The sequence below is a fragment of the Scatophagus argus genome, chromosome 10 (genome assembly GCF_020382885.2).
Source record: "Scatophagus argus isolate fScaArg1 chromosome 10, fScaArg1.pri, whole genome shotgun sequence".
Taxonomy (NCBI): domain Eukaryota; kingdom Metazoa; phylum Chordata; class Actinopteri; family Scatophagidae; genus Scatophagus; species Scatophagus argus.
Window position 1 is genome coordinate 22,219,315 of NC_058502.1, and position 21,293 is coordinate 22,240,607.

The window sequence follows — 21,293 nt, forward strand, 5'->3', positions numbered from 1 at the left end:
ATAACTATTAAACTAATTATGAAATGTGATTAGTAATTTAAGTTTTCAAATACATGTACTGGAATAAAAAGTACAATATTTACCTTTGACCTGCAGAGGAGTAGAAGGATAAATAAATTAGCAGAAAATGGAAATATTCAAGGACCTCAAAGCTGTACTGAAGTACAGTACTGGAGTATGTGTAGAAGTAAATGGTAAACAGACAATTGGAATCGTATTCAAACTCAGTTACAACATCAGATCAGAAAATTTATTAAAAACATCAGCCATAGCTTGAAGCATTTCCACTGCAGCGTTGCTTCTTTTCAACATTTTTCAAAACCAACATTTCAACTAAAACAGCAAAACAATGCACCTTCAGCACATGCATTAACTACTGCTGCTAAAAACAACAACCGTTCTTTTGGTTTACATTCGACTATGTCTGGTTATCAAAGTATATGTTAACTTTCAAGGCTGACAGCAATCAGTGCCGTTAAAACAGATGTGCGAAATCGTTTTGAGATGACTTGAAAATCAAAGTGAAAAATTTCAATCAGCGGTACTGCTTGCTTTGCAGTCCACAGTCGATCACGACTCCCTCTGAAACCTTTGTGTTTCAACAGCAGCAGAGTAACAGTCTATTATTGCTTCCATACTCAAATACAGTAACCACATTAACATGTCAAAGTGCAACGGAGATGAAGAAGATCGAAAAAAAAAAAACAACTGGCTGTCCATTTGAGCTCACATTTCATTTGCGAGTCTCTTCAGTCCAAACTTCATCAAATTTAATCAGTGATCTTGTGTGAGGCCATAACACATAAACAGTAGAATCACACAGTAAAACATGCTGGATTAGCCGTCTGTCAATCAGAGAGATTTTAAATAGCCGCAGTCCCCCTTATCTAAGGATCAACGCTGTATGATCATATCAGCAGATGTGACTTTTTTTGGCAAACAGGTCCTTTAAAAATCAAGGCAGCAAAATAAACGCATGATAAAAAAAGTAAAATTTAAAACATCTAACAGCAATAAAACACACTGCTGCATCCTCATTATGTTGACAGTAGCTGTGGTGTCATTAGTGCATATGGAGACTGGCCCTTTCTCATATTACAGTAACAGCATGTTTACAGCAGATGGCACTAGAGACAGTCCTGATCATGTTCAAACTGCAGTCAGAACAGCAGCAGGTTCGCTTCCCTATGGAAGACCAATACAGGCACAAAGCTTTCCAAATGGCAAAAACACAAACACTCACACCGAGTCAAAATCAGGGGATAGCGTGACAAAAGTTTGACTTTACAATTCAAATTTTTGAGCTGATATGTCAAATTTAGCAATCAAGGAACACAAAATTTAGACTTGGACAGAATAATTTTGAAATAGTGATATTTATCATAATTAGAATTTAGTTATGTGTTTTGATTTTGAAAATTTAAGATGTGGCAAATTTTACCTCTGAAAGACAAAACACTGACCTGGAATCTTATTTTAACCTCGACTGTTATTCTAATTCATCTTAACTATTCATTATTTTCTGGCAGAAGTGGCCCTCCATACATTTCACTTGTCATTCTTTAGATGCAAATATTTCAACATTAATGTTCAACATTAATTTTCATTTACGCTTAATGAATCAACTCAAAGCAAGATGAGTAAGGCAGTAACCGTTTCAGAATCCACTGTACAGTGTATTATCCACATGACTTTTTTTTTTTAGCAATTTTAAACAACCTTGAGTTTTTCTGCTTCTGTGGGATATGGGAAATGTGTTCCTACTCTAAGCAATAGGAATTACAATCTATCTGCTGAACAAAAAATATTGTAAAAATATTCAAAAAATATCCAGAAGCTGTCAGCAGTTGTGTTTAATAAACAAACGACGTTTCAGTTCTCTTAAAGTAAAACTTTACCCTCAAAAATGCCGTTATTTAGTTCCAACATTTGCCAGAATTCCTTTCAAGAAACCACAAGCATATCGTCTCATCTCTACATTTGGCCATTATTCTTTGGAAGTGAGGACACAAAAATGTCACCTCAAAAAAAACAAAAAAAACAATACGGTCCCAAAAATGGCAAGTATGTGACTAGTGTGGCTATCTCAACAGTTTTAGAATGGATTGTTCCTTTAAGACAGGTTAAGAAAGATAAAGGCTGACCTCTTCACCTCAACGTTATGCATCTTTTAAAGGGAGAGGTGCAGGAGTAAGCAGCATGGCAGCGAAATGTTTACAGTACAACTTAATGAATGTATACTGCACTGATAAATGAATGATCCCCTTACAAAAGCAGGCACTACCTTAAGCAAGTTCTTTATGGAGAATCCAAACTGCCAAAATCAAATATAAATAAGTAAATAAAGGACAATAAATAAATTAATATGCCATTAAATGCATCAAAATAATAATAAAAATAAATGTACATACATTTCCCTTTGTACTAATTCTTCAATTTCTTATCATTTAAGTTTCTATTTTATTTACTGATTCGTTTTTTAAAGGACTTATTTTTTATGTATTTATTTTTGCATTTTTTTCCCCTTACAATCCTACGTGTTTCCCCACATGTATTTCTATGTTTCTTTTTACATTTCTTCATGCATTTCTGCTTCTGTGAGGGGTGTCGTCATTTAAAGTATGTCATATCGTAAACTTGGGCAGCACGGTGGTGAAGTTGTTAGCTCTGTCATCTCAGAACAAGAGGGTTCGAATTCCGATCTGGGTCCTTCTGTGTGGAGTCTGCATGATCTCCCTGTTCCAAAAACATGCACATTAGGTTGACTGGCATTGCACTGACTGTACATTGCCTCTAGGTGTGAGTGTGTGCGTGTGTGGTTGTCTGTCTTTGTGTGTCAGCCCTGGCAACCAGTCCAGGGTGTGTACCCTGCCCCTCACCCTGAAAGATAGGTGATATAGAAAATGGATGTTGTCAACTTTTGACAGCATGTTATTAATTTATTTATTATGTCATTTAGTTGTTTATTTTTGATTTTGGCAATTTTGGTCCTCTGCAGTTCTTTTCTTTCACTTTATAGATATATCTTCTACACTTCTTTGTCATTTTTAGTTTCACTGCCTGAATCATAAAAATATAAATCTAAACTCACTTTAGAAATCTCTTTTAACCATGGACAGATTCAATTATTGGGATGTAGCGAGACCACTTGAATCTACAGTAGTCCACAGACCAGGTCAGACTCCTCTGCTACAGCCCTTTAGTTATTAACCAAAAAAAAAAAAAACCTTAAAAAAATGAAAACAGGATGTACTGAACGTGACAGCAAGGCTCATCTGCAGATTCCTGTTCTTCTTTGACCATCTACTCTTCTTCTTCCTCCTCCTCCTCCTCCTCATCATCATCCTCATCATGGCAGTGGGTGATCTCTTGTGGAGCCTGAGGGAAGAAGTGGGGTGGCTGGATCTCACTGATGGAACGGGTCAGCTGGTGCCGTTTGCACTCCATTTCCTTAAAGTTGACGTCATGGCGGTTTCTGGTGGCCAGTGGCGACTCTGTGTCAATGATATTGACGTGGGTGTGCTCCACTGTCGACTCATGAGGCATCTGCGGGGAATCATTTGTAATGCAATGCCAAAAATCAAAACTATGACACAAACACTGGAGGGTATATAAACTTTGCTCTGAACGGGAACTATGAGTGAATCTCACCAGTACGTGTGCAGCTCTGAACAGATAGCTGAAGGGGTAGTACAGCAGGTTGATGAAGGAGGCGGCGTACAGGTCAGCATAACGCATGACTTGGGATGCAAACAGTGTCTGTCGAGATCCACTGCGAAACAGACTTCCCATCATGCCGTAGCACATGTCCATGTCATGAGTCACTTTCTGTAAAAGGACACAGAGATATTCATGAAAACTTTGTCAACTTTTTGGGAGCCATGATTTGTCGTTTTTATTGAATTTGTCTGCATTTGGGAAGGTGGGATTTCTTTCGGTATTGTGCATGTGTGTGACTGGTCTTACAGGGAGAAATAAAAAAACTGTGGTCAGGCACAATCAGAGGAACCAGTGGACAGAAGCTCACACTAAACCAATAGCACAACTGTATTAGTGTGCTGGGGGATGCTGGAACCTGCCCTGATGTTGCTTATACAGGAACACAAAGTAATGTGAGGCGGCATTTTGACCGCTCAGAGATATCCCTGAAGAATGCTGTCATTTTAACATGGTCATATATTGTGGAGTGAATGATCAGCATACAGTTTCTTTATGTCAGTTGTCACAGCAACATACACATTTGAAAGTGCAATCCACTTTTATACCTACTGCACTCAATCTATTAGTTGGAAGAACTTAACAGTGAGTGCTGAAACGAGGCTGTATAATGCTTACTGAACTGTTCCTCTGTGTAAACAGAAAGTAAAGAGAAAACACCATCTGTTAGAGTTGGCATTTGTCACTGCACAAAGTGTGAAACAGTAGTAAATCACACTGGTTCACTGGTCACAACTCTGATTCCAAAAAGGTTCCAACTCTATGGAAAACATAAAAAAAACTAGAATGTGAATGTGGATTTAGTAATCTTTTGCTGACATACAAAAACAATACAGAGACAATATATTTAACGTTTGACCTCATCAGCTTCATTGATTTTTGTAAATATGTGCTTACTGAGAATGTGATGGCGGCAACATGTTTCAGACAAATTGGGACAGGGCCAACAAAACACTGGGGGAGTTGTGTAGTGCTTATAAAACACCTGTTACCAGGTTCACTGGTAGCAGGTGAGGGTATCATGACTGGGTAAGAAACAGGCATATTTGAAAGACTCAGTCGTTCACAAGCAAGGACGAGTCCACGTTCACCACTTTGTCAAACACATGAGTGCATAAAGGATAATACTACATGGGCTCAGATAAACTTTATAACATCGTTGTCATAAAGTTTGTCTGCAAATGACTGCAGTCTGATTTTACCGAAGTTCTTAGAAACGGGGAGAGGAGAAAGAAATGTGCGTGACACAGGAAGTTGTACCTTAATCCGTCTCTGCAGCGAGCTGATGTCTGGCCTCTCATTGCTGCTGCTGTCCAGATGCCTGAGGACAAAACACAAACGCACTGTGATCTGTGAGCCCAGCTCTAAGTCCACACCAGCTGCAGGCTACACTGAACCTTCAATAAATAACAGACTGTTGATGTCCACACTACTGTAGAGACATCAGACAGCTTATTAACTTCTGGCAGCCCTTTTCTATTACACAGACAGGTGCACAGGGAGGAATTTCATCCAAATGAGGCAGTGCAAGGAGAGTATTTGGGGGAACTTAGGTTTTAAACATTGTGCTATGAATAGATGTGCCACATCAGCGCGTGGAGCCTCGCCATTTAGCTGGAAATTCAGTCATTCTCTCAATAAGGGGCAAATACTTACAGCAAATGTGCAGACATTATGGAATAATGCAGAAATAATGTCAATCAATTATGTATATAAATAAGTATTAATAATTATTTATGAAGCAATAGTTAATGTCAATGAAACAGTACACAGTATATGCATGTCAATTAGTACAAACGCTTCAACAAAGAGGAACTCACTTGTAAAGCTCTGCCAGGAAGCATTCCAGAGACTGGAGTTCCTCAAATATGGCTGAAAAGTGATAAGTGGCATTAAAATAATTTGAACAATAACTTTATTTATATAGCACCTTTCAAAAACCACGTTTCCAAAATATTTAGTATATCATATCACATTCATAATGGTTTAAGCCCTTAATAACCAGACAGTCCCAAAATATGACACTTTTTTTTTTTTTTTTTAAACAGACTTGCATCTTTTTCTAGCGGTCTCATCACTGATCTGAGCGTCAGTGAATTATTTCATGGTGACATAGTGACATTTGGTTTCACCTGGTGAAATACAGACCAGTGGAAAACTGTCACATTTTAGAGATTGTTTATTAAGCAACAATGAACTACTACTATGCTACTCTTAACAGTTTAATCATTGGATTTCTGATTAGTGAAGTTTGATTAAATCGGTTGGGGTTATAAAGTCATAAGCTTTGATCAATGGGGCAAATGCATCCCCAATATTCAATTAGAGATATGGATCAGATCACCAGATCATTATATTTACGCAGCTTATTCCAATTATTATTTTAGTGTTTTCAACCTACAAAAACGAGTAATTAAAAAAGTTTTTGGCCCACACTTTGAATTGGTACCGTTGAAACTGCTGATCATTTTCTACAACACGCTTTCGCTGTCTTTCATGATCTGTCAGTCCAGATGGTTGCTGACTGTTTACTGTGAGACATCTCATGTGCAATAATGGACTGGAAACAGAACACAGGAAAAGATAGGACAACATTTCCAATGAATGAACCTGATTGGTCCACTGACAGCCAAACTCAAATTAATGTAGGACTGTAGTGCTGCTGAAATGCCAAACCAATTAGTGAATCAGTGTTGGCTAACTTTGCATGCCCAACCACCAAACGTTAGACAGGATTAAGCTGTGAGGAAGGACCCAAATCAACAGGTTGGTTCTTTTAAGTGTAATGTGGCTATCAATATAAGGCCCTTATTTCTGATCTCCTCTTATAAGGCCATATTTTTGCACGAAGCCTTGCTTTGATCCCTCTTGAGTAGTTAACATTACTGCAGTATCCATTTCAAATCAAGAATCCCCTTGCATTTCAGTGGACAAAAACCCTTCAATTCTTAGCAACGCTTTTATTATGAAACATTTGCAGGAAAATGTTGCAGAAGCCCAATTTGCTGCACCACTCTCTCCTTTACCCCACACAATAGCAGAGTAAGTGAGAATAGTAGTTCGAGAGCCACCTTCTGGGTTCTGCATTAAACAGTCCTTTATTTGGGACTATGTACGGTAAGTTAAAATGATCTGCCTTTTGAAGTTCTTGTATAACATTACACATTATAAGACTACACCTTCATCAGCTCGTGGCGCCACTGAGAACATCTACCACACCGCCTGTGTGTAAAATAAACAGGTGGGATTGGAATTGTTGGAATACAGATTAATTCATCCAAATTGTTTCTACTTTGTTGCAAGTGATAGACTCTGAAGATGGCTTTGTGAGTATTGAGAATAGCAACTGGTTTAATCACCCTTAGCAGCGTGTGACCTACCAGCTTCGAATGTATATTATAATATCATGTCTAATGTGAAATAACACTTCTAAAAATCATTTGCTATCCAATCCTGTCCTACCCGATAACCGTTCTTGATGTTCTTGACATTTTCAGTGTAACTAATCTATCCAGATGTGGGTGGCTGTGTAACCATGTGTGCATGGCCACATGTATGTATGTATCAGCATGTATGTGTCCAGTCTCACAGCTCTTGTCAGTCCACACGTGTAACTCCTGGGCCAGCTCAGGTATCACCAGGAAAGTCCTCCAGCCCTGACGCTTCTTCGATTTGAGAATGTCACCAAAAATGTGGTCTCCAATGTAGATGATGTCCTTTCCTTTAGCACCCAGCAAGTCACAAACAATGTCTGAAGAACCTGGGAGGACAAATGTGGCCTTTTAGGAACTTCTATCCACACTAACCAAACTTCTTAAAGCAATAATCCATGATGGATTTAAGTGAAGAAATAATTAGAACTGAGATGTCATGTTTCTGTTACAGATGCTCTTCTAAACACCAAGTGAGAGGTCGGTCGACCGTGGGATAATCCTCTGGTGAAAAGGGAGCAATGAGTGAGGATGCATTTGAGTGAAGACCTGGGTAGTAAGCATGAGCATCAGTTTCTGCTGCTGTGTGACATCTGTACAGATCACTCAAAGAGTTAAAGCAAGGCGTCTGGAATAGTGAAGATTGGGCTTGAAGACGTTTCGCTGCTAATCCAAGCAGCTTCATCAGTTCTTCGCCTTGCTTTAACTCTTTGAGCGAATATGACCTGGATGACTGAGAATCTCCACAGATATCTGTACAGATATGACTGTGGCATTCTCCATTTAAATTCCGCAGTAAATTCTTTGTGACCATAATATGGGAGTACCTATGAGTACACACGGCATCACATTAGAAGTTTGGGGTACTAATTCTGTCCACACTCCAGTTTGATAAGTCAGTAGGGCTTGATGATGTACAAAAATATATATCGGAATACTTTTATCCAAATACCTTGACATTGACATTATAACGATATTGCAGGGATGACTTCTGCTTGCTTTGCTATTTGATAAATAGATAGTAATGTGGATACTAAAAGGGAAAGATTGGAAGTCTAGTAAGCTAAGGAAACTACATCACTTTATTGTGTTCACAATATTGATACTGTGATATATATGTACAGTATATAGTTTATGTGAATATTTTAATTCTTACCTCCAGAGTAAACAATACCATGCTGGAGAGGTCCAGTGTATGTGCCAATCTTCAGCCGACCTGTGGTCTGAAAGAAAGAGACGCTGAGTGACACACTCGTACACAAAGTGTTTACACAACTCTTTCTGAACTAAAAATGATATTCTGATTAAGCATACATAAATAAAAGCAGAGCATGGTATTTTGTCCATGCAGGCTTCTGTAGTACACACTCACAGTGTCGACCTGCCGCAGCACTGTTCCCTCTCCAAAAAAGACAGGTTTGCGGGCATCCACCAGGATCAGGTCAAAGTAAGACTGCCAGGGCCGGTGAGGTGTGCCAGGCTGCACAAACACACACACACACACACACACACACACAAAAACACATGTGCAACATCATTTATGACTTGGGTGGCTTTTAAGTATATCCTGTTTGTGCAGCCATCAACAGCCTATCATCAAGTATGTGTTCCAGAGATTTCTAAACGAGGTGGTTCAGTTGAAATCTACTGAGATTCCTCATAATAAAAATAATATTAAAATGTAAGAGTTACCTTGGGACCGTGGGGAAAGTCAAACAGGTAGGTCATAATTTTCTGTAAGACAGGAAAACGTTTTTTGTTTTAATACTTTGGCCAACCTCCAGCACCACCATTCAATTAACTGTGAAAATGAATCATTAAACTATACAGAAACAATGAAAGCCACAACAGGACCGAAGGTTCTGGTTTGCTTTCAGCGTTCATTCATGTCTGACTGTAAGCTGTCATCTCACCTCTGTGTATTTGTAATCACTGTTGGTAGCCAGAAATACCTTGGCTACTTCATTCATACGACTGAGGAGGAGAGGAAGCTTCGGCTTTGGGGAGGAAAAACAGAATGAACATAAACAACACGGAAACAAAAATGATACTGAGGAATAAAGCATTTGTCACCTCAATTACAAGGCAAAAGTGCAGGCTGGTATATAGTTAGTGTATATGTATAAGCAGATCTTATTATGCTGATTTACTTACATCCTTCACCACATACTTCTCTAGGTTTTCAACCGTCTTTTCTTTTAAGGACCCCTGTGTAAATAAATAAAACAGTGGACTGAGGACTGGGGATACATCGACTGTAGGACATGACCTACAGCTACCTGGAAACAGGTTAATGTGGAAAAGGAAGTGATTCTACCTTGAAATGAACCCAGTCCACAGCGTCTCTGACATCCTGGAACATGCTCTTGTAGGACATGAAAAGGTCACCATCTTTAAAGCCAGTCTCACAACTACAGGAACAATTAACATCATGTTACCAATGGAGTCTACACAGGGCGACTGTCCTTAAACAAGCTCTTATTAAGAATGAAATGAAACCTTGTGTATCTGGAGCAGTTACTGAAGAAATCAACCAGGCAAGCAAAGAGGTAGGTTTCTGAGGAGGAACAAATAAGACACAGAGTAAAGAACTGAACACCCACATGTATTCAGCATGACAAATCATCAATGAAAGGAGAAAAAAAATCTGATCTGATCCGATCTGTTTCCTTTGGCTGAGGAGGTAAAGCAGCCGAAGGGTCAGCGGTACAATCCCTGGCCCCTGCAATCTACATGTCAAAGTATCCCCAGGCAAGACACTGACCCCCATATCACTCTGGAATAGCCATTGGCAGTGTGTGAGTGGTCATCGCTCCTGATGAGCAGCTGGTGCCTTGCATGGTATCCTCTGCCACCAGTAAACAAATGGGTGAGTGAATGGGTGAATGCTGGCTCATGTTGTAATGGGCTTTGAGTGGTCAGTCAGGCTAGAAGAGCGCTATGCAAATACAGTCCATTTAGGATTTAATTACAATAGCTTCTGTATCATATAAACATTGCTTAAGCAACAGGCTTTTTTTCCCCGTCAACCCATGTGCTGTTCTAATCTGTACAATAATAAGCTCAAACTGCCTGTTTATTTGACGGAACTAACTGAAGAGATATGACATCACACCAAACAAATCATCATCATCACTCGACATCAGCAAATCTCACCTATCGGAAAACTTAGGTAGTACTACCAATGTGGAAAAACACAGTGAAATGTCTTATTTTTAATATTTACAACTATGACCAAGTGTGTGTGTGTGTGTGTATGTATCTTTTTTTTTCACTAGCTTGACATTCTCCAGTAAATAAAATGACCCTGTGTCACAGACAAAATATCTAATGATGTAGATTCTGGTTTTATTTTATTTATTTAATAAATAAGACTACACGCCAAATTATTACAAGCCTGGTCAGAAGCCTGGTGTTAAAATAGCTGATGTACCTTTAATATCTTAAAATGTTACATTTATGATTATATTGTGTTTTATCCTCAGTTTTCAATTTCAATATGAATGAAGTAGTTTTGATTTGTTTCTTACCTGGCAGGTTGAAGAGCGTGTTGAGGATGTAGAAACGGTCCGTGTCTCCACGTTGAATAAATTTGTTGGGGTACATCTCTCTTATATCAGGTCTGTGCAGGGTGAGTACAGATACATAAGTGATGACAATGGTCAAACCAGGAGAACAGGATTTATACTATAGACAGAACTGATTATCTACATCACACTACATTTCTCTTAGCTCCCCCTGCAGTGGTCAGAGATGTTTATGTTGATGCAAACATGCGATGGGACACTAACAATACAGGAACTTTCTCTCCAGAGCCAACCGTGGCTCTAAATTTACATAGCATATGTGAATTGGGTTTTCCAAATGCTCTTGTGATGTTTTAATGGCTGCTTATAAGCCGATGCCTACACACACACATTCAGATGGAAGGTACAGAGCTGTGGTATGGCATTATTCAGTTTTTGATACTCTGTCTATAGCAAGCTTTGTTTACTGTGTCTGTAGTTTGCCATGTCAGTGGCACAGATCCAGGAAATATTTGGTCCACAATGGAATATCTCAACACTACTGGACTGATACTTATGAAATCTTGTACAGACGTTCATGTTGTCCAGATGATGAATACTATGCCCAGACTTTCTCTCCAGGGCCAACAATCCTTTTCACTAACTGCACTGTAGAATGACTGCCATGATGTCATTTTATACTTTGTAATTTTGGAAATAAATGAAGACTTAGTTAACAATTGGAAGTAGTAGACCTCACCCCCTCAAGAAGTTAAATCCGTGCACACACACCAGGATGTTCCCATAGGCATCCACTTTGAGCAGGTTTCCATACATGGTGTCGAAAACCAGACCTCTGAGGAGAACGAAGACAGCAAATCAGAGACACCAAAGAGTGAGAGTTTATTGCACTGGAATTCAAGTCTGTGTTTAAATTAATCTAAAAAAAAGGCAGGGCTTTGTGAACCAGCCTGGTGGGGAAGGACGGGTCGTAGACGAAGTTGAGCAGCTCTTGTGGATATCCGATGGATACCAGGCGCTCCACTGTCAAGTCGAAGCCCAGCGATTCATATTCAGGAGATTTATAAACTAGAAAGACACAGACAGAGAGAGAGAGAGAGAGAGAGAGAGAGAGAGAGAGAGAAGAGAGAGAGAGAGAAGAGAAAAGATGAAGGCAGGGAAACACTGACCCAACAAAAACACTATAGTTTATCTGATATGTTGTATCCTGCACCATGCAGAAATGTCGACCACATAAAATATTTTGCTGGACAGCTACCTTAACACATCTGTCCCAAAAAAACGATCTTTATTATTTACAACTTCATTAAAATACAATGTGGAGAATTTAGCTCAAAAATGCAGCTCATGTGTCAAAGCAAAGCACATAACTAATAAAACGTACTTTGTTTCTGAGGCAAAAAAGGTAGATGAATTGGTTATATGTTTCACCCATTTACAAGCCTATATTACTCCAGCCCTTGTTTACAGCCATGCCCCCTTCTCCTATGGTGGCGTGTGGAATTACTGTGTAGACTGGCTCCGGGCCAGGAATATCTCCGCACACAGCTGGACGGCTGCAGCTTGGGTTACGTCGGGTAGTCCAGTAACTGGGCAGATGACTTACCCCTCCCCAAGAACCCACACTTTTCACACTCAGATCCTCCAGACGTGCACACAGTTAAACGGGGTAAAAATAAATAAATAAATAATAAAAACATTTGTAATGCCGTTTCAAATATTGGTCTCTGCCACTAAGAAGCGTCAGAAACATGAACAGTTAAAACAAAGGACAAAAAGACTCGAATCCAGGAAATCTTGGTTGGTCTCTTATTTTATTTAAAGAGGAAAACATAACATTAAGAAATATTCCTATTTTAGTTGCATGTAAACTATATGTTTTATTTATTGACTTGTTGATTGATTTGTCTTGACCTTAACCTTGAATACCACAAAGAAAAAAAAGAATTTCATACAATAATAAATTCTCCATACACTGTGAGGAACATTAACATACATAAAGATCAATGATGTGCTTTCACTACTTTCCAAAAAAAAAAGGGAAACCAAAATACCCTGGATACGAGCATTGCCATTTTACATCAGCTATCAATCATGTTTCACCCCCTTTTTATCACATCACATAGCTAATTAAAATCAAAGCTATCAGAAAATGAACACTTAGACATACATCAGTGTGATGTGAACTACTTAAAATGACAAAAACCTTTTTTTGGGAAAAATTTATTTGGTGTGTACTTTGAGTTTTTAATTTGGCTCATGTTGCGTCTGCTAACATGGAGACGGGGAGCAGCCAGCAACATGTTGTCCATCTTTACACACAGTCACTGGTGAGGACTAACAACGTGTAGGAACAAAAAGAAATAAAGTAGGGCTGAAAATAGTGATGTACTGACTGCCAGCAACATGTTGTCCATCTTTACATACAGTCACTGGTGAGGACTAACAACGTGTAGGAACAAAAAGGAATAAAGTAGGGCTGAAAATAGTGATGTACTGACTGCCAGCAACATGTTGTCCATCTTTACATACAGTCACTGGTGAGGACTAACAATGTGTAGGAACAAAAAGGAATAAAGTAGGGCTGAAAATAGTGATGTACAGACTGTATCCTGTCACCTGTCACTGGTGCAGTCTCTAGCCACCACACTTTTTAAATTTATCAAGGCTGACAACACAAGACTGAAACTGCACTTACCAGCCAGAGTGTAATCCATATCAAAGCCAAAACATTTGATCTTCTCCATGGCCAAGCTTCGGTTGACAAATACTCTAGGAGGGGAGAACAATGTATGGTCAAGCAAAGCACAAAGCATGGCAGTTCAAATTAATTGTCTGGACTTCCCACAAAATACAGAGTGGTATGATGTTTTTCTGTATATGTTCCATTTTCCAAGAGGATCAAGAGGAAAAAGAACTACAGAGCAGCACTAACACTTCTGGAGGTTGGGTACTGATGCATGACAGGCTGTGTTTGAGGGAACTGCCATACTTAAATAAAACTTAACAAGCACAACACCAACATACATGCAATCCTACTGGTTATTACACAGTGGTCAGTGCATCTGAAATAAATCCTCTCAGCCCTGCCAACAGCCTATTTCTCTTCACATGGTAACTTCATGTAAATTTCTGGTGATTATATTTTGACTAAGGCAATTTAAGCACTTTCCCTAAAAAGCTGAGAGTCCAAGTAATTGAACTAAAATATCATCAAGGCATCCAGCAAAACAAAAAGATGTCACACCCAGACAAGAATAGCAACATCTCTGATCTACCCTTCATTCAGTATTCACAATACATTGGCACCAAAGTAAGATGTGCCACACAGCTTGGAAATAAACCACAACGATCATTTAAATAAGGAAAAAAAAACACTTACACTTTCTTAGGTATAGATAACTAAAATTCATGTATTTTAATTCAGAAGTCCTAGAATAAATCCTAATTTCACTCATATAAATAGATTGGACTAAATATTAGAAACATCCCTCAGAGTGACAAATACAATTCAATGGCACCAAAAACTACAGTCTCCAAAATGAAATGACCAGACAGAATAAACTTCTCTCTAACATAGCTGAACCATTAGTCCATTCATTGATTAGTCAGTCCCAAGAAAATTAGTTACCTACTATTTTGATAATTCATCATTTCGGGTATATTTCAAGCAAAAATGACAAACATTTGTTTGTCCCATCTTCTTAAACATACACTGATCAGCCATAACATTAGAACGTCCCACCTAATATTAAGTAGGTTCCCCTTTCGCCACCAAAATAGCCCTGACCCATTGAGGCATGGACTCCACTACACCTCTAAAGGTCTGCTGTGGTAACCGGCACAAAGCTGTCAGTAGCAGATCCTTTAAGTCCCATAAGTTGCGAGTTGGGGCCTCCATGGATCAAACTTGTTTTTCCAGCACATCCCACAGATGTTTGACTGGACTGAGATCTGGAGAATTTGCAGGCCAAGTAAACACCTCAAACTTGTTGTTGTGTTCCTCAAACCATTCTTGAACCATTTTCGCAGTGTGGCAGGGCGCATGATCCTGCTGAGGCCACTGCCATCAGGAAATGCTGTTTCCATCAAGATAGATACTGATCCTGAGGGAAATTCAAGGATCCCGAGGGAAATTCAAGGGTTGTGCTTGGACAGCAGCAATGTTTAAGTCAGTGGTATGTGTCTAAGTACCAACCACATGAATTGCAGGACACAAGGTTTCCCAGGCCACCTTCCTCCATTGCTCCGTGGTACAGTTGTGATGCTCCCATGCCCATTGTAGGCGCCTTCAGCAGTCACACGGTCACCCTGATCGGCCCGGGACTGCGTAGCCCAATATGCAACAGATTGTGATGCACTGTGTCCTCTGACACCTTTCTGCTGGAACCAGCATTATTTTTTTCAGTAATTAGAGATACAGTAGCTCTTCTATTGGATCAGACAACATAGGCCAGACTTTGTTCCCCACCTGTTTCAGGTGCCTGGGCCACACATGATCCTGTCTCCGGTTCATCATTTTCCTTCCTTGTCCCACTCGACAGAACCTGGAACATCCCACAAGAACTGCAGTTTTGGAGATGTTCTGACCCAGTCATCTATCCATCACAATGTGGCCCTCGTCAAAGTCACTCAAATCCCATTTATTCTGCTTCCAACACATCAACTTCAAGGACAAAATGTTCCCTTTCTGCCTAATATATCCCACCCACTGTTAGGTGCCATTTTGGCGAGATAATCAATGTTATTCACTTCACCCATCAGTGGTGATAATGTTATGGCTGATCGGAGTACGGATTTCCTGCTTTTCTTAGTCATTTATGAAAAAGAAAGCAGGGCTGAAATTATGATAGTAAATGAATAGTCTTTGAGTTTTGGATTGTTGGTTGGACAAATTAAGTAATCTGAAGATGCTCCAACTGAGAAATTGTGATGAGAAATTTTCACAGCTTCTTGACTTTTAAGAGACTAAACAATTAATCAGTTAATTGTGAAAGTAATTGACAGATTCATTGATAATGAAAATAATGGTTAGTTTCAGCTCTATTCTCTAATCATTTCCCACAACATTTAGAATAATATTTACAGGACTGCTGAATTACTGTTTGTTTTAGCTGGGTGGACAGGTAGTGTATAATCAATAAACATGATCAAGCTTTTGATTACAGATAATATTACTTGACAAGTGGGCGCAACTAAAGACTATTTCCATTAGCAATTATTCTGCAGATTATATGTTTCAATTAATCCCTTTTGCTGTCTGACCAGGAGTCCAAAACACAAAAAGATATTTAGTTTACAGTGAAAATCTACACCGAAGAGAGGCTGGAATCAAAGCACATTTGGAAATTTGACAAATGGCTCAAACAACTGATCATTCACTAAAATAGTCAAAGTTTAATTTTCTGTCAACTGATCTATAAATCAATGAATTGTTCCAGCTTTATCCTTTACAGTGTGAGACTTCTCAGAATAAATGGAGACATAACCAGCAATAAAGAACTGACCTTGCTGACTATAAAGCATTTTCTAGTTCCTCTTTTAATCTTCATCAGTTGTACATTTTCAAATGCTGCCCAACAGTGACTCACACTGTGGCACTTGTACACCAATGTTTGCTAAGCAGCAGCTTGTCGCTTCTCTTGTACATTATACAAGATAAACATACACTGCATGACTCTCCTCAGACTGCACACTGGCCTTGAGTTTCTATTCAGATGGTGTGAGAGATGATATCAGATTGACCGTAACGTATGAGGATTAAAAGAAAGATGCAGGATCAAGCGAAATGCAACAGAGGGAGCTCACACGAAGAAACCACAATGACCACCAGCTGCTGCCTCCACAGAGAGAAATCCACAATCATTGTCAGTATGGATGGGGTTCCATGAGAGTTGGATGGAGAATCAGTTCACATCACGGACATCTAAACTGAAGTCATTTAGTCAGTAGCTGCCGTTTGTTTCAACAACAAAAAGATGGCATACCTCATTGCAGGATGGTTTTGAGCCAGATCCCTTGGAAAGCTTTGTAATAGAGAATACATGTAGTATTACCACTGGACTCATAGCTGTTGGTCTTACCACTGATGTCATGTTACATGGCTGTGTTGTACGGTCTTTGTCAGGGAATAGTCCATATTCTATTAAGAACCCTGTTACATCTCAACACCAGCAGGAAGTCCTGCCTAGCGGCCATCAACATTATGTTTAAGTCTCACACATGCAAAAGTTAACATAGAGACGTAGGACATTACAAAGCATTTTTCTTATTTAGCTTCCCAGGTTCTTTACACCGAACAACTGATGCCAACACATACCTATATATGTATAATAGACAATGTGTCAGTCAGGTTCTACATTTCTCAGTACACACTCTACGAAAGCACAACTTAAAGACCAGTGAATATCATAATCATGGGCAGTAGCTGTATTATATCAGTAACATGTTTTTTAATTCAAATTCATACTGTTCTAGTAATCCAGTGCAATTTATTTATATAGTGCCAAATCACAACAAAAGTTATTTCATCACACTTAACAGTTAGAAACTCTTTAATTTAGTTTTTAGTCTATTACTGAACTGAATTATCAGTAAACAACCATATTAGCTGTACTGCTTTACAGGCTTCAGTCAGACACTGACTTCCTGTCTGTTTCCTCTTGCACAGCTTAAAATCCTTCCGGTATTAGCACACAGCTGACTGGGGCTCTTTTCCTCATTAAACTAGGTTCCTCCTCCTAAGTATCATAATAATTAGTCAGTTCTGTTCTCTCTTTTCATTGACATTGCAGTTGTTTTTTTTTTACTGTGGTTCCACTGGATTGGACACCTCGGCTGCAACAGAAACATTCTGCACATCGACTACATTTTTGTTACAATTCATTTGATCCAGAAAAGAACGGCAGCCCGCAAAACCATGTGGTGGTGAAATGACTGAGTGCAGACATTCTTCTGTTTAGCTGCAGATATATCAAAAGGATATACTCCATTGTTCCTGTGTGTTGTTGCTAAAGATCATGTCATGGCAGTTTTACCCTATAATCGTTGCTGTAACAATCTGCTAAAGAATCCTACTTGATGGGCTACTTTTCTGAGAAGTGCTAAGTCCCAAAAGAATATTGAGTTGAGTTGAGGCATACCATGTAGTGGAAGCCCAGCATTAACAAGGATAAACTGCAATGGTATTTAAGTGCTAGGCCTGATTTTTTGATTTTGGGTTTCTGTCTCCAGGAATCCAACAAGAGTTACTTTTTAAAAACATAATAAGCAGGATTTGTTGGTTGCTCTTGGTCTGTTGGTAGACATTCAGAAACAGAGACAGAGTGTGTGTGTGTGTGTATGGGTCCGTGTACATGTGTGTAGCTCAGTCCTGCCTTCAGTCAAACAGACACACAGTCCATCAGCTCTATATATCCATTAATGACAGGTCAGAAGAGCGAGATGGAGACAGTGATGTGCCCCAGTCTCTGTTTTTCTGGAGCTGTGACCTCACACCATGTGCTGTCATTTACATGGGGACTACAAATCCTCTGCCTAAAGAGTGGACACGGAGAAACGTCCCTGACACAGAGAAATACTAAAAAATAAGACAATACAGGCTAAGTGCAGGGTCTCTACAAATACAGACACCGGACTACATTTCTAGTGGGTCATAAGTGATGATTGAGAGAAATATCTTTTGCATGAGTCAAGACTTTAAGAACGGCTGGAAAGAATGGTTTTAAATTTGGATATTAAAATACTGGGGGCAGCCACATGTCTAGGAGTCAGGAACCTGTGTGTTCCGCTAACCAAGCACACTGCTGGTTTGCCAACACGTTATTGTATGGAAACCATAAACACACTGCTCTCTTGTTGCCTATAAGGAAAAGAGAGGCCATATATGAAAATGGATTTGTGGCTGGTGTAAATTTAAAAAGGCTTGGCCACAATCCTGTTAAATTTGAATCAGCTTGCATTTTTGCAGTTTTACTATTAAACATACTGAAAATCCAGAGTTATGTCATATCATCAATAACTACCTAAGATAACTCATTTATCCATGAATAAAGCCTGAGCTTAATTTCCCCCTAATTGCAAGCATTCCTCAAAAGTACTTAGTGTGGGAACACGTTTATTATTTTGCAAGGCACGGTGTTGACTTTACCATTGGTGCAGCCCCAACTTTAATGCATCAGGAATAGGACAGGTTAATGGTTAAGATTTAAGCAAAATTTCTCGTTGCAGTACCTGTGGTGAGCTTCACGTCGATACTTCTTCATGGCCACGCCGTCCATGTTGGCTGGTAGGTCTGCATAGTTCTGCAGACGGTCACTCCATGAAGTCGTCATCTTTAACCGTTAAATATGTGTCTGGGAGGAGAAGAGCTGCTTATTAAAGCCCAAACCACACACACACACACACACACACACACACACACACACACACTGTCAGGTAGCTTGTGTGACTGTAATCTTTATTTATGTCAAGTGTCTGTGTCACATAGTGACCCTCTCAGATCAACCACAGACGTCTACTCAATCCACTCACAAGGTGTGAATGATAACGTCCTGTACAAACTGGGAGAATTAACGGAGCAACAATCAGTTTCTGTTTTTCAGTCATGTGGTGATTAACAAATGAGAAAACTTTAGTCATGAGCCTCAAGTCATTGAGGTGAAACAGAAAACCATAGGCAACATTAATGATTCATATGAGACCGACCCACCAAACATATACTCAAAAGTCTGCTGTTGATATTTACTTACGGAAAGCACTAACTAACAAACGGCTTGCTTACAGGAAATTGATGCGGTCTTCCTTCACAGAAACAGCCATCAGAAGGACTGTAAAGCTAAGGATTTCATTAAACAACTTTAAACTCAAACCCGATGTCATTCATGGACGTCGATAGTTTATCAAAGATATTCGTTATCAGTTGAGTGTCGTGTTACAGGGCCACATCACACATATGCAAGATTTGTGAACGGAGTTTGGCATAAGGTTTCTCCTTTATGCAAACAAGAACGGAAACATCCAGGCTAACCTAAAATTGCCCTCGGTGTCCTAATGCAACCTAAGATTTTTACTGCTAAAGGCTAATATTAGGGGGCCAAGCGGCGGGCTGGTCCTTCGGGTCTCCCTCATCTCTCTATGCGACATCGCTCGGACAGCTGGAACGTCACCTAAACCAGCAGCTATATTAAGTAAGCCAGCTAATAAATCCAAATGCTCCAAGTTAACAAAAGCTTTTTATAATCGTTTGAGAACGACGCAGAAATAGGTAGATGTCGCGGATATAACCAGATCTCAATTTCGGTGAAAATACGTTTGACAACAGTCGCGTAAACTACAGAGTCATCGTCAACATTAAGACACCACTCACCGTCTCTTTCTCCTTCTACCCCTCCTCCTCCTCCTCTTTCTGCTTTTGCTTCTTCTTCTTCTTCTTCTGCTTCTGCTTCTTCTTCTGCTGCTTGTTCTTCTTCCTTGCTGTTTACTGCAGTTGGGGTCCTTAATGTGACATTACTGCCACCTTTTGGATATATGTTCCTCAATGTTCATTTTCTTTGTGGTGTAATTTAGGTCCTGTAGCTGTCATTAAACCAAAGAGTCATTTTCTTCCCTGTACACTCTACTTCTTACACTGGACCCTATTTGCTCTGGCTTCCGTAATCATGTCGTCATCACTCGATCTCTTCTGTTTATCTTATGCATACTCAATAAAACAAATACACTTTACAAGATGATTGAGAAATGATGAGGAGGATCTTGAAGTGGATATGCTGCTTTATTGGAGCCAGTGAAGGTGTTGCAGGATGGTGTAACGCATTTCTTTGAGTAACTTCCACTTTGACTTCAAAAGAAGTCTCTTATGTCCACTGTTTTTCAGACATCCTTGCTGCACCTAATCACCAAACACACATACACACACACACACACGCACATGGACACCGATTCAAACATAAATGATGTAAATGAAACCTGAAACGGCTGTTTACTATAGCCATGGTCTCATAAAGGAATGTCCACAATGACACATCATTGAGCCTGCCAGGGGATAGCAGCAGAGTGGCATTCAAGACACTTCTTACAGTTCTAATTAGCTGTTCCCATACACCCCCTGCATGGCTAGCATGAGGTGCATTCACTACAAACTCACATTGTTTCTTTGTGACAAATGTATTCAGTCTGGCCATGTCTAATTCTTTTAGCGCAGCATTCAGTTCATTTTTTGCACCCATACAATTAGTGCTTTGATCACATTAAATTTGTCCTACAGCACCTCTTCAAGCAATAAAGCATCTCAGTCTGTTGATGAATGTGTCTGTAGACAAGTCCTCCCACATTTTAATGTGAATTGCTGTAGAGCAAAAACACGTGAAGAGTAACCCGTACCTTTTCTCTTGTTTTCTGCCTTGCCTTGTCAAAAAAGGAGCAAAACAGGCTTCTGTTCGTTCCACTGGAAGGTCACTCGTTCTTTGGCCTTCGACAGGCCTTCTCAGTTTTCGACAAGTGACACAGTGACGGATGTAAGTTGCAACTGCTCTGCTCAATCCACAGATCCAATAGCCATTAGACCTATTCTCATTGATGGCGAAGCCTTTACCCTGGTCTATCACTCTTTCCTGATCAT

The 21,293-nt window shown here is 39.5% G+C and overlaps 1 protein-coding gene across 2 annotated transcripts; it reads right to left on the minus strand.

Annotated features, from left to right (window-relative positions):
- Window positions 1–236: 236 nt before the first annotated feature.
- On the minus strand, window positions 237–20,120 carry nt5c2a (5'-nucleotidase, cytosolic IIa). 2 transcript variants are annotated; one of them, XM_046402867.1, is made up of 18 exons: window positions 20,043–20,120; window positions 18,908–19,029; window positions 13,374–13,447; window positions 11,626–11,743; window positions 11,415–11,510; window positions 10,679–10,770; window positions 9,648–9,705; window positions 9,466–9,559; window positions 9,303–9,356; window positions 9,062–9,145; window positions 8,841–8,882; window positions 8,521–8,628; window positions 8,305–8,371; window positions 7,307–7,477; window positions 5,538–5,589; window positions 4,978–5,038; window positions 3,652–3,828; window positions 237–3,546 (listed from the first exon to the last, which is right to left on the minus strand). In XM_046402867.1, exons 2-18 carry the CDS (start codon window positions 19,006–19,008, stop codon window positions 3,304–3,306), a joined length of 1,692 nt encoding a protein of 563 aa, XP_046258823.1. In that variant the 5' UTR covers window positions 19,009–19,029; window positions 20,043–20,120; the 3' UTR covers window positions 237–3,303. The 2 variants fall into 2 exon arrangements, with proteins under 2 accessions (XP_046258823.1, XP_046258824.1); XM_046402868.1 differs by having other exon boundaries at window positions 18,908–19,044; window positions 20,043–20,104.
- Window positions 20,121–21,293: the final 1,173 nt, after the last annotated feature.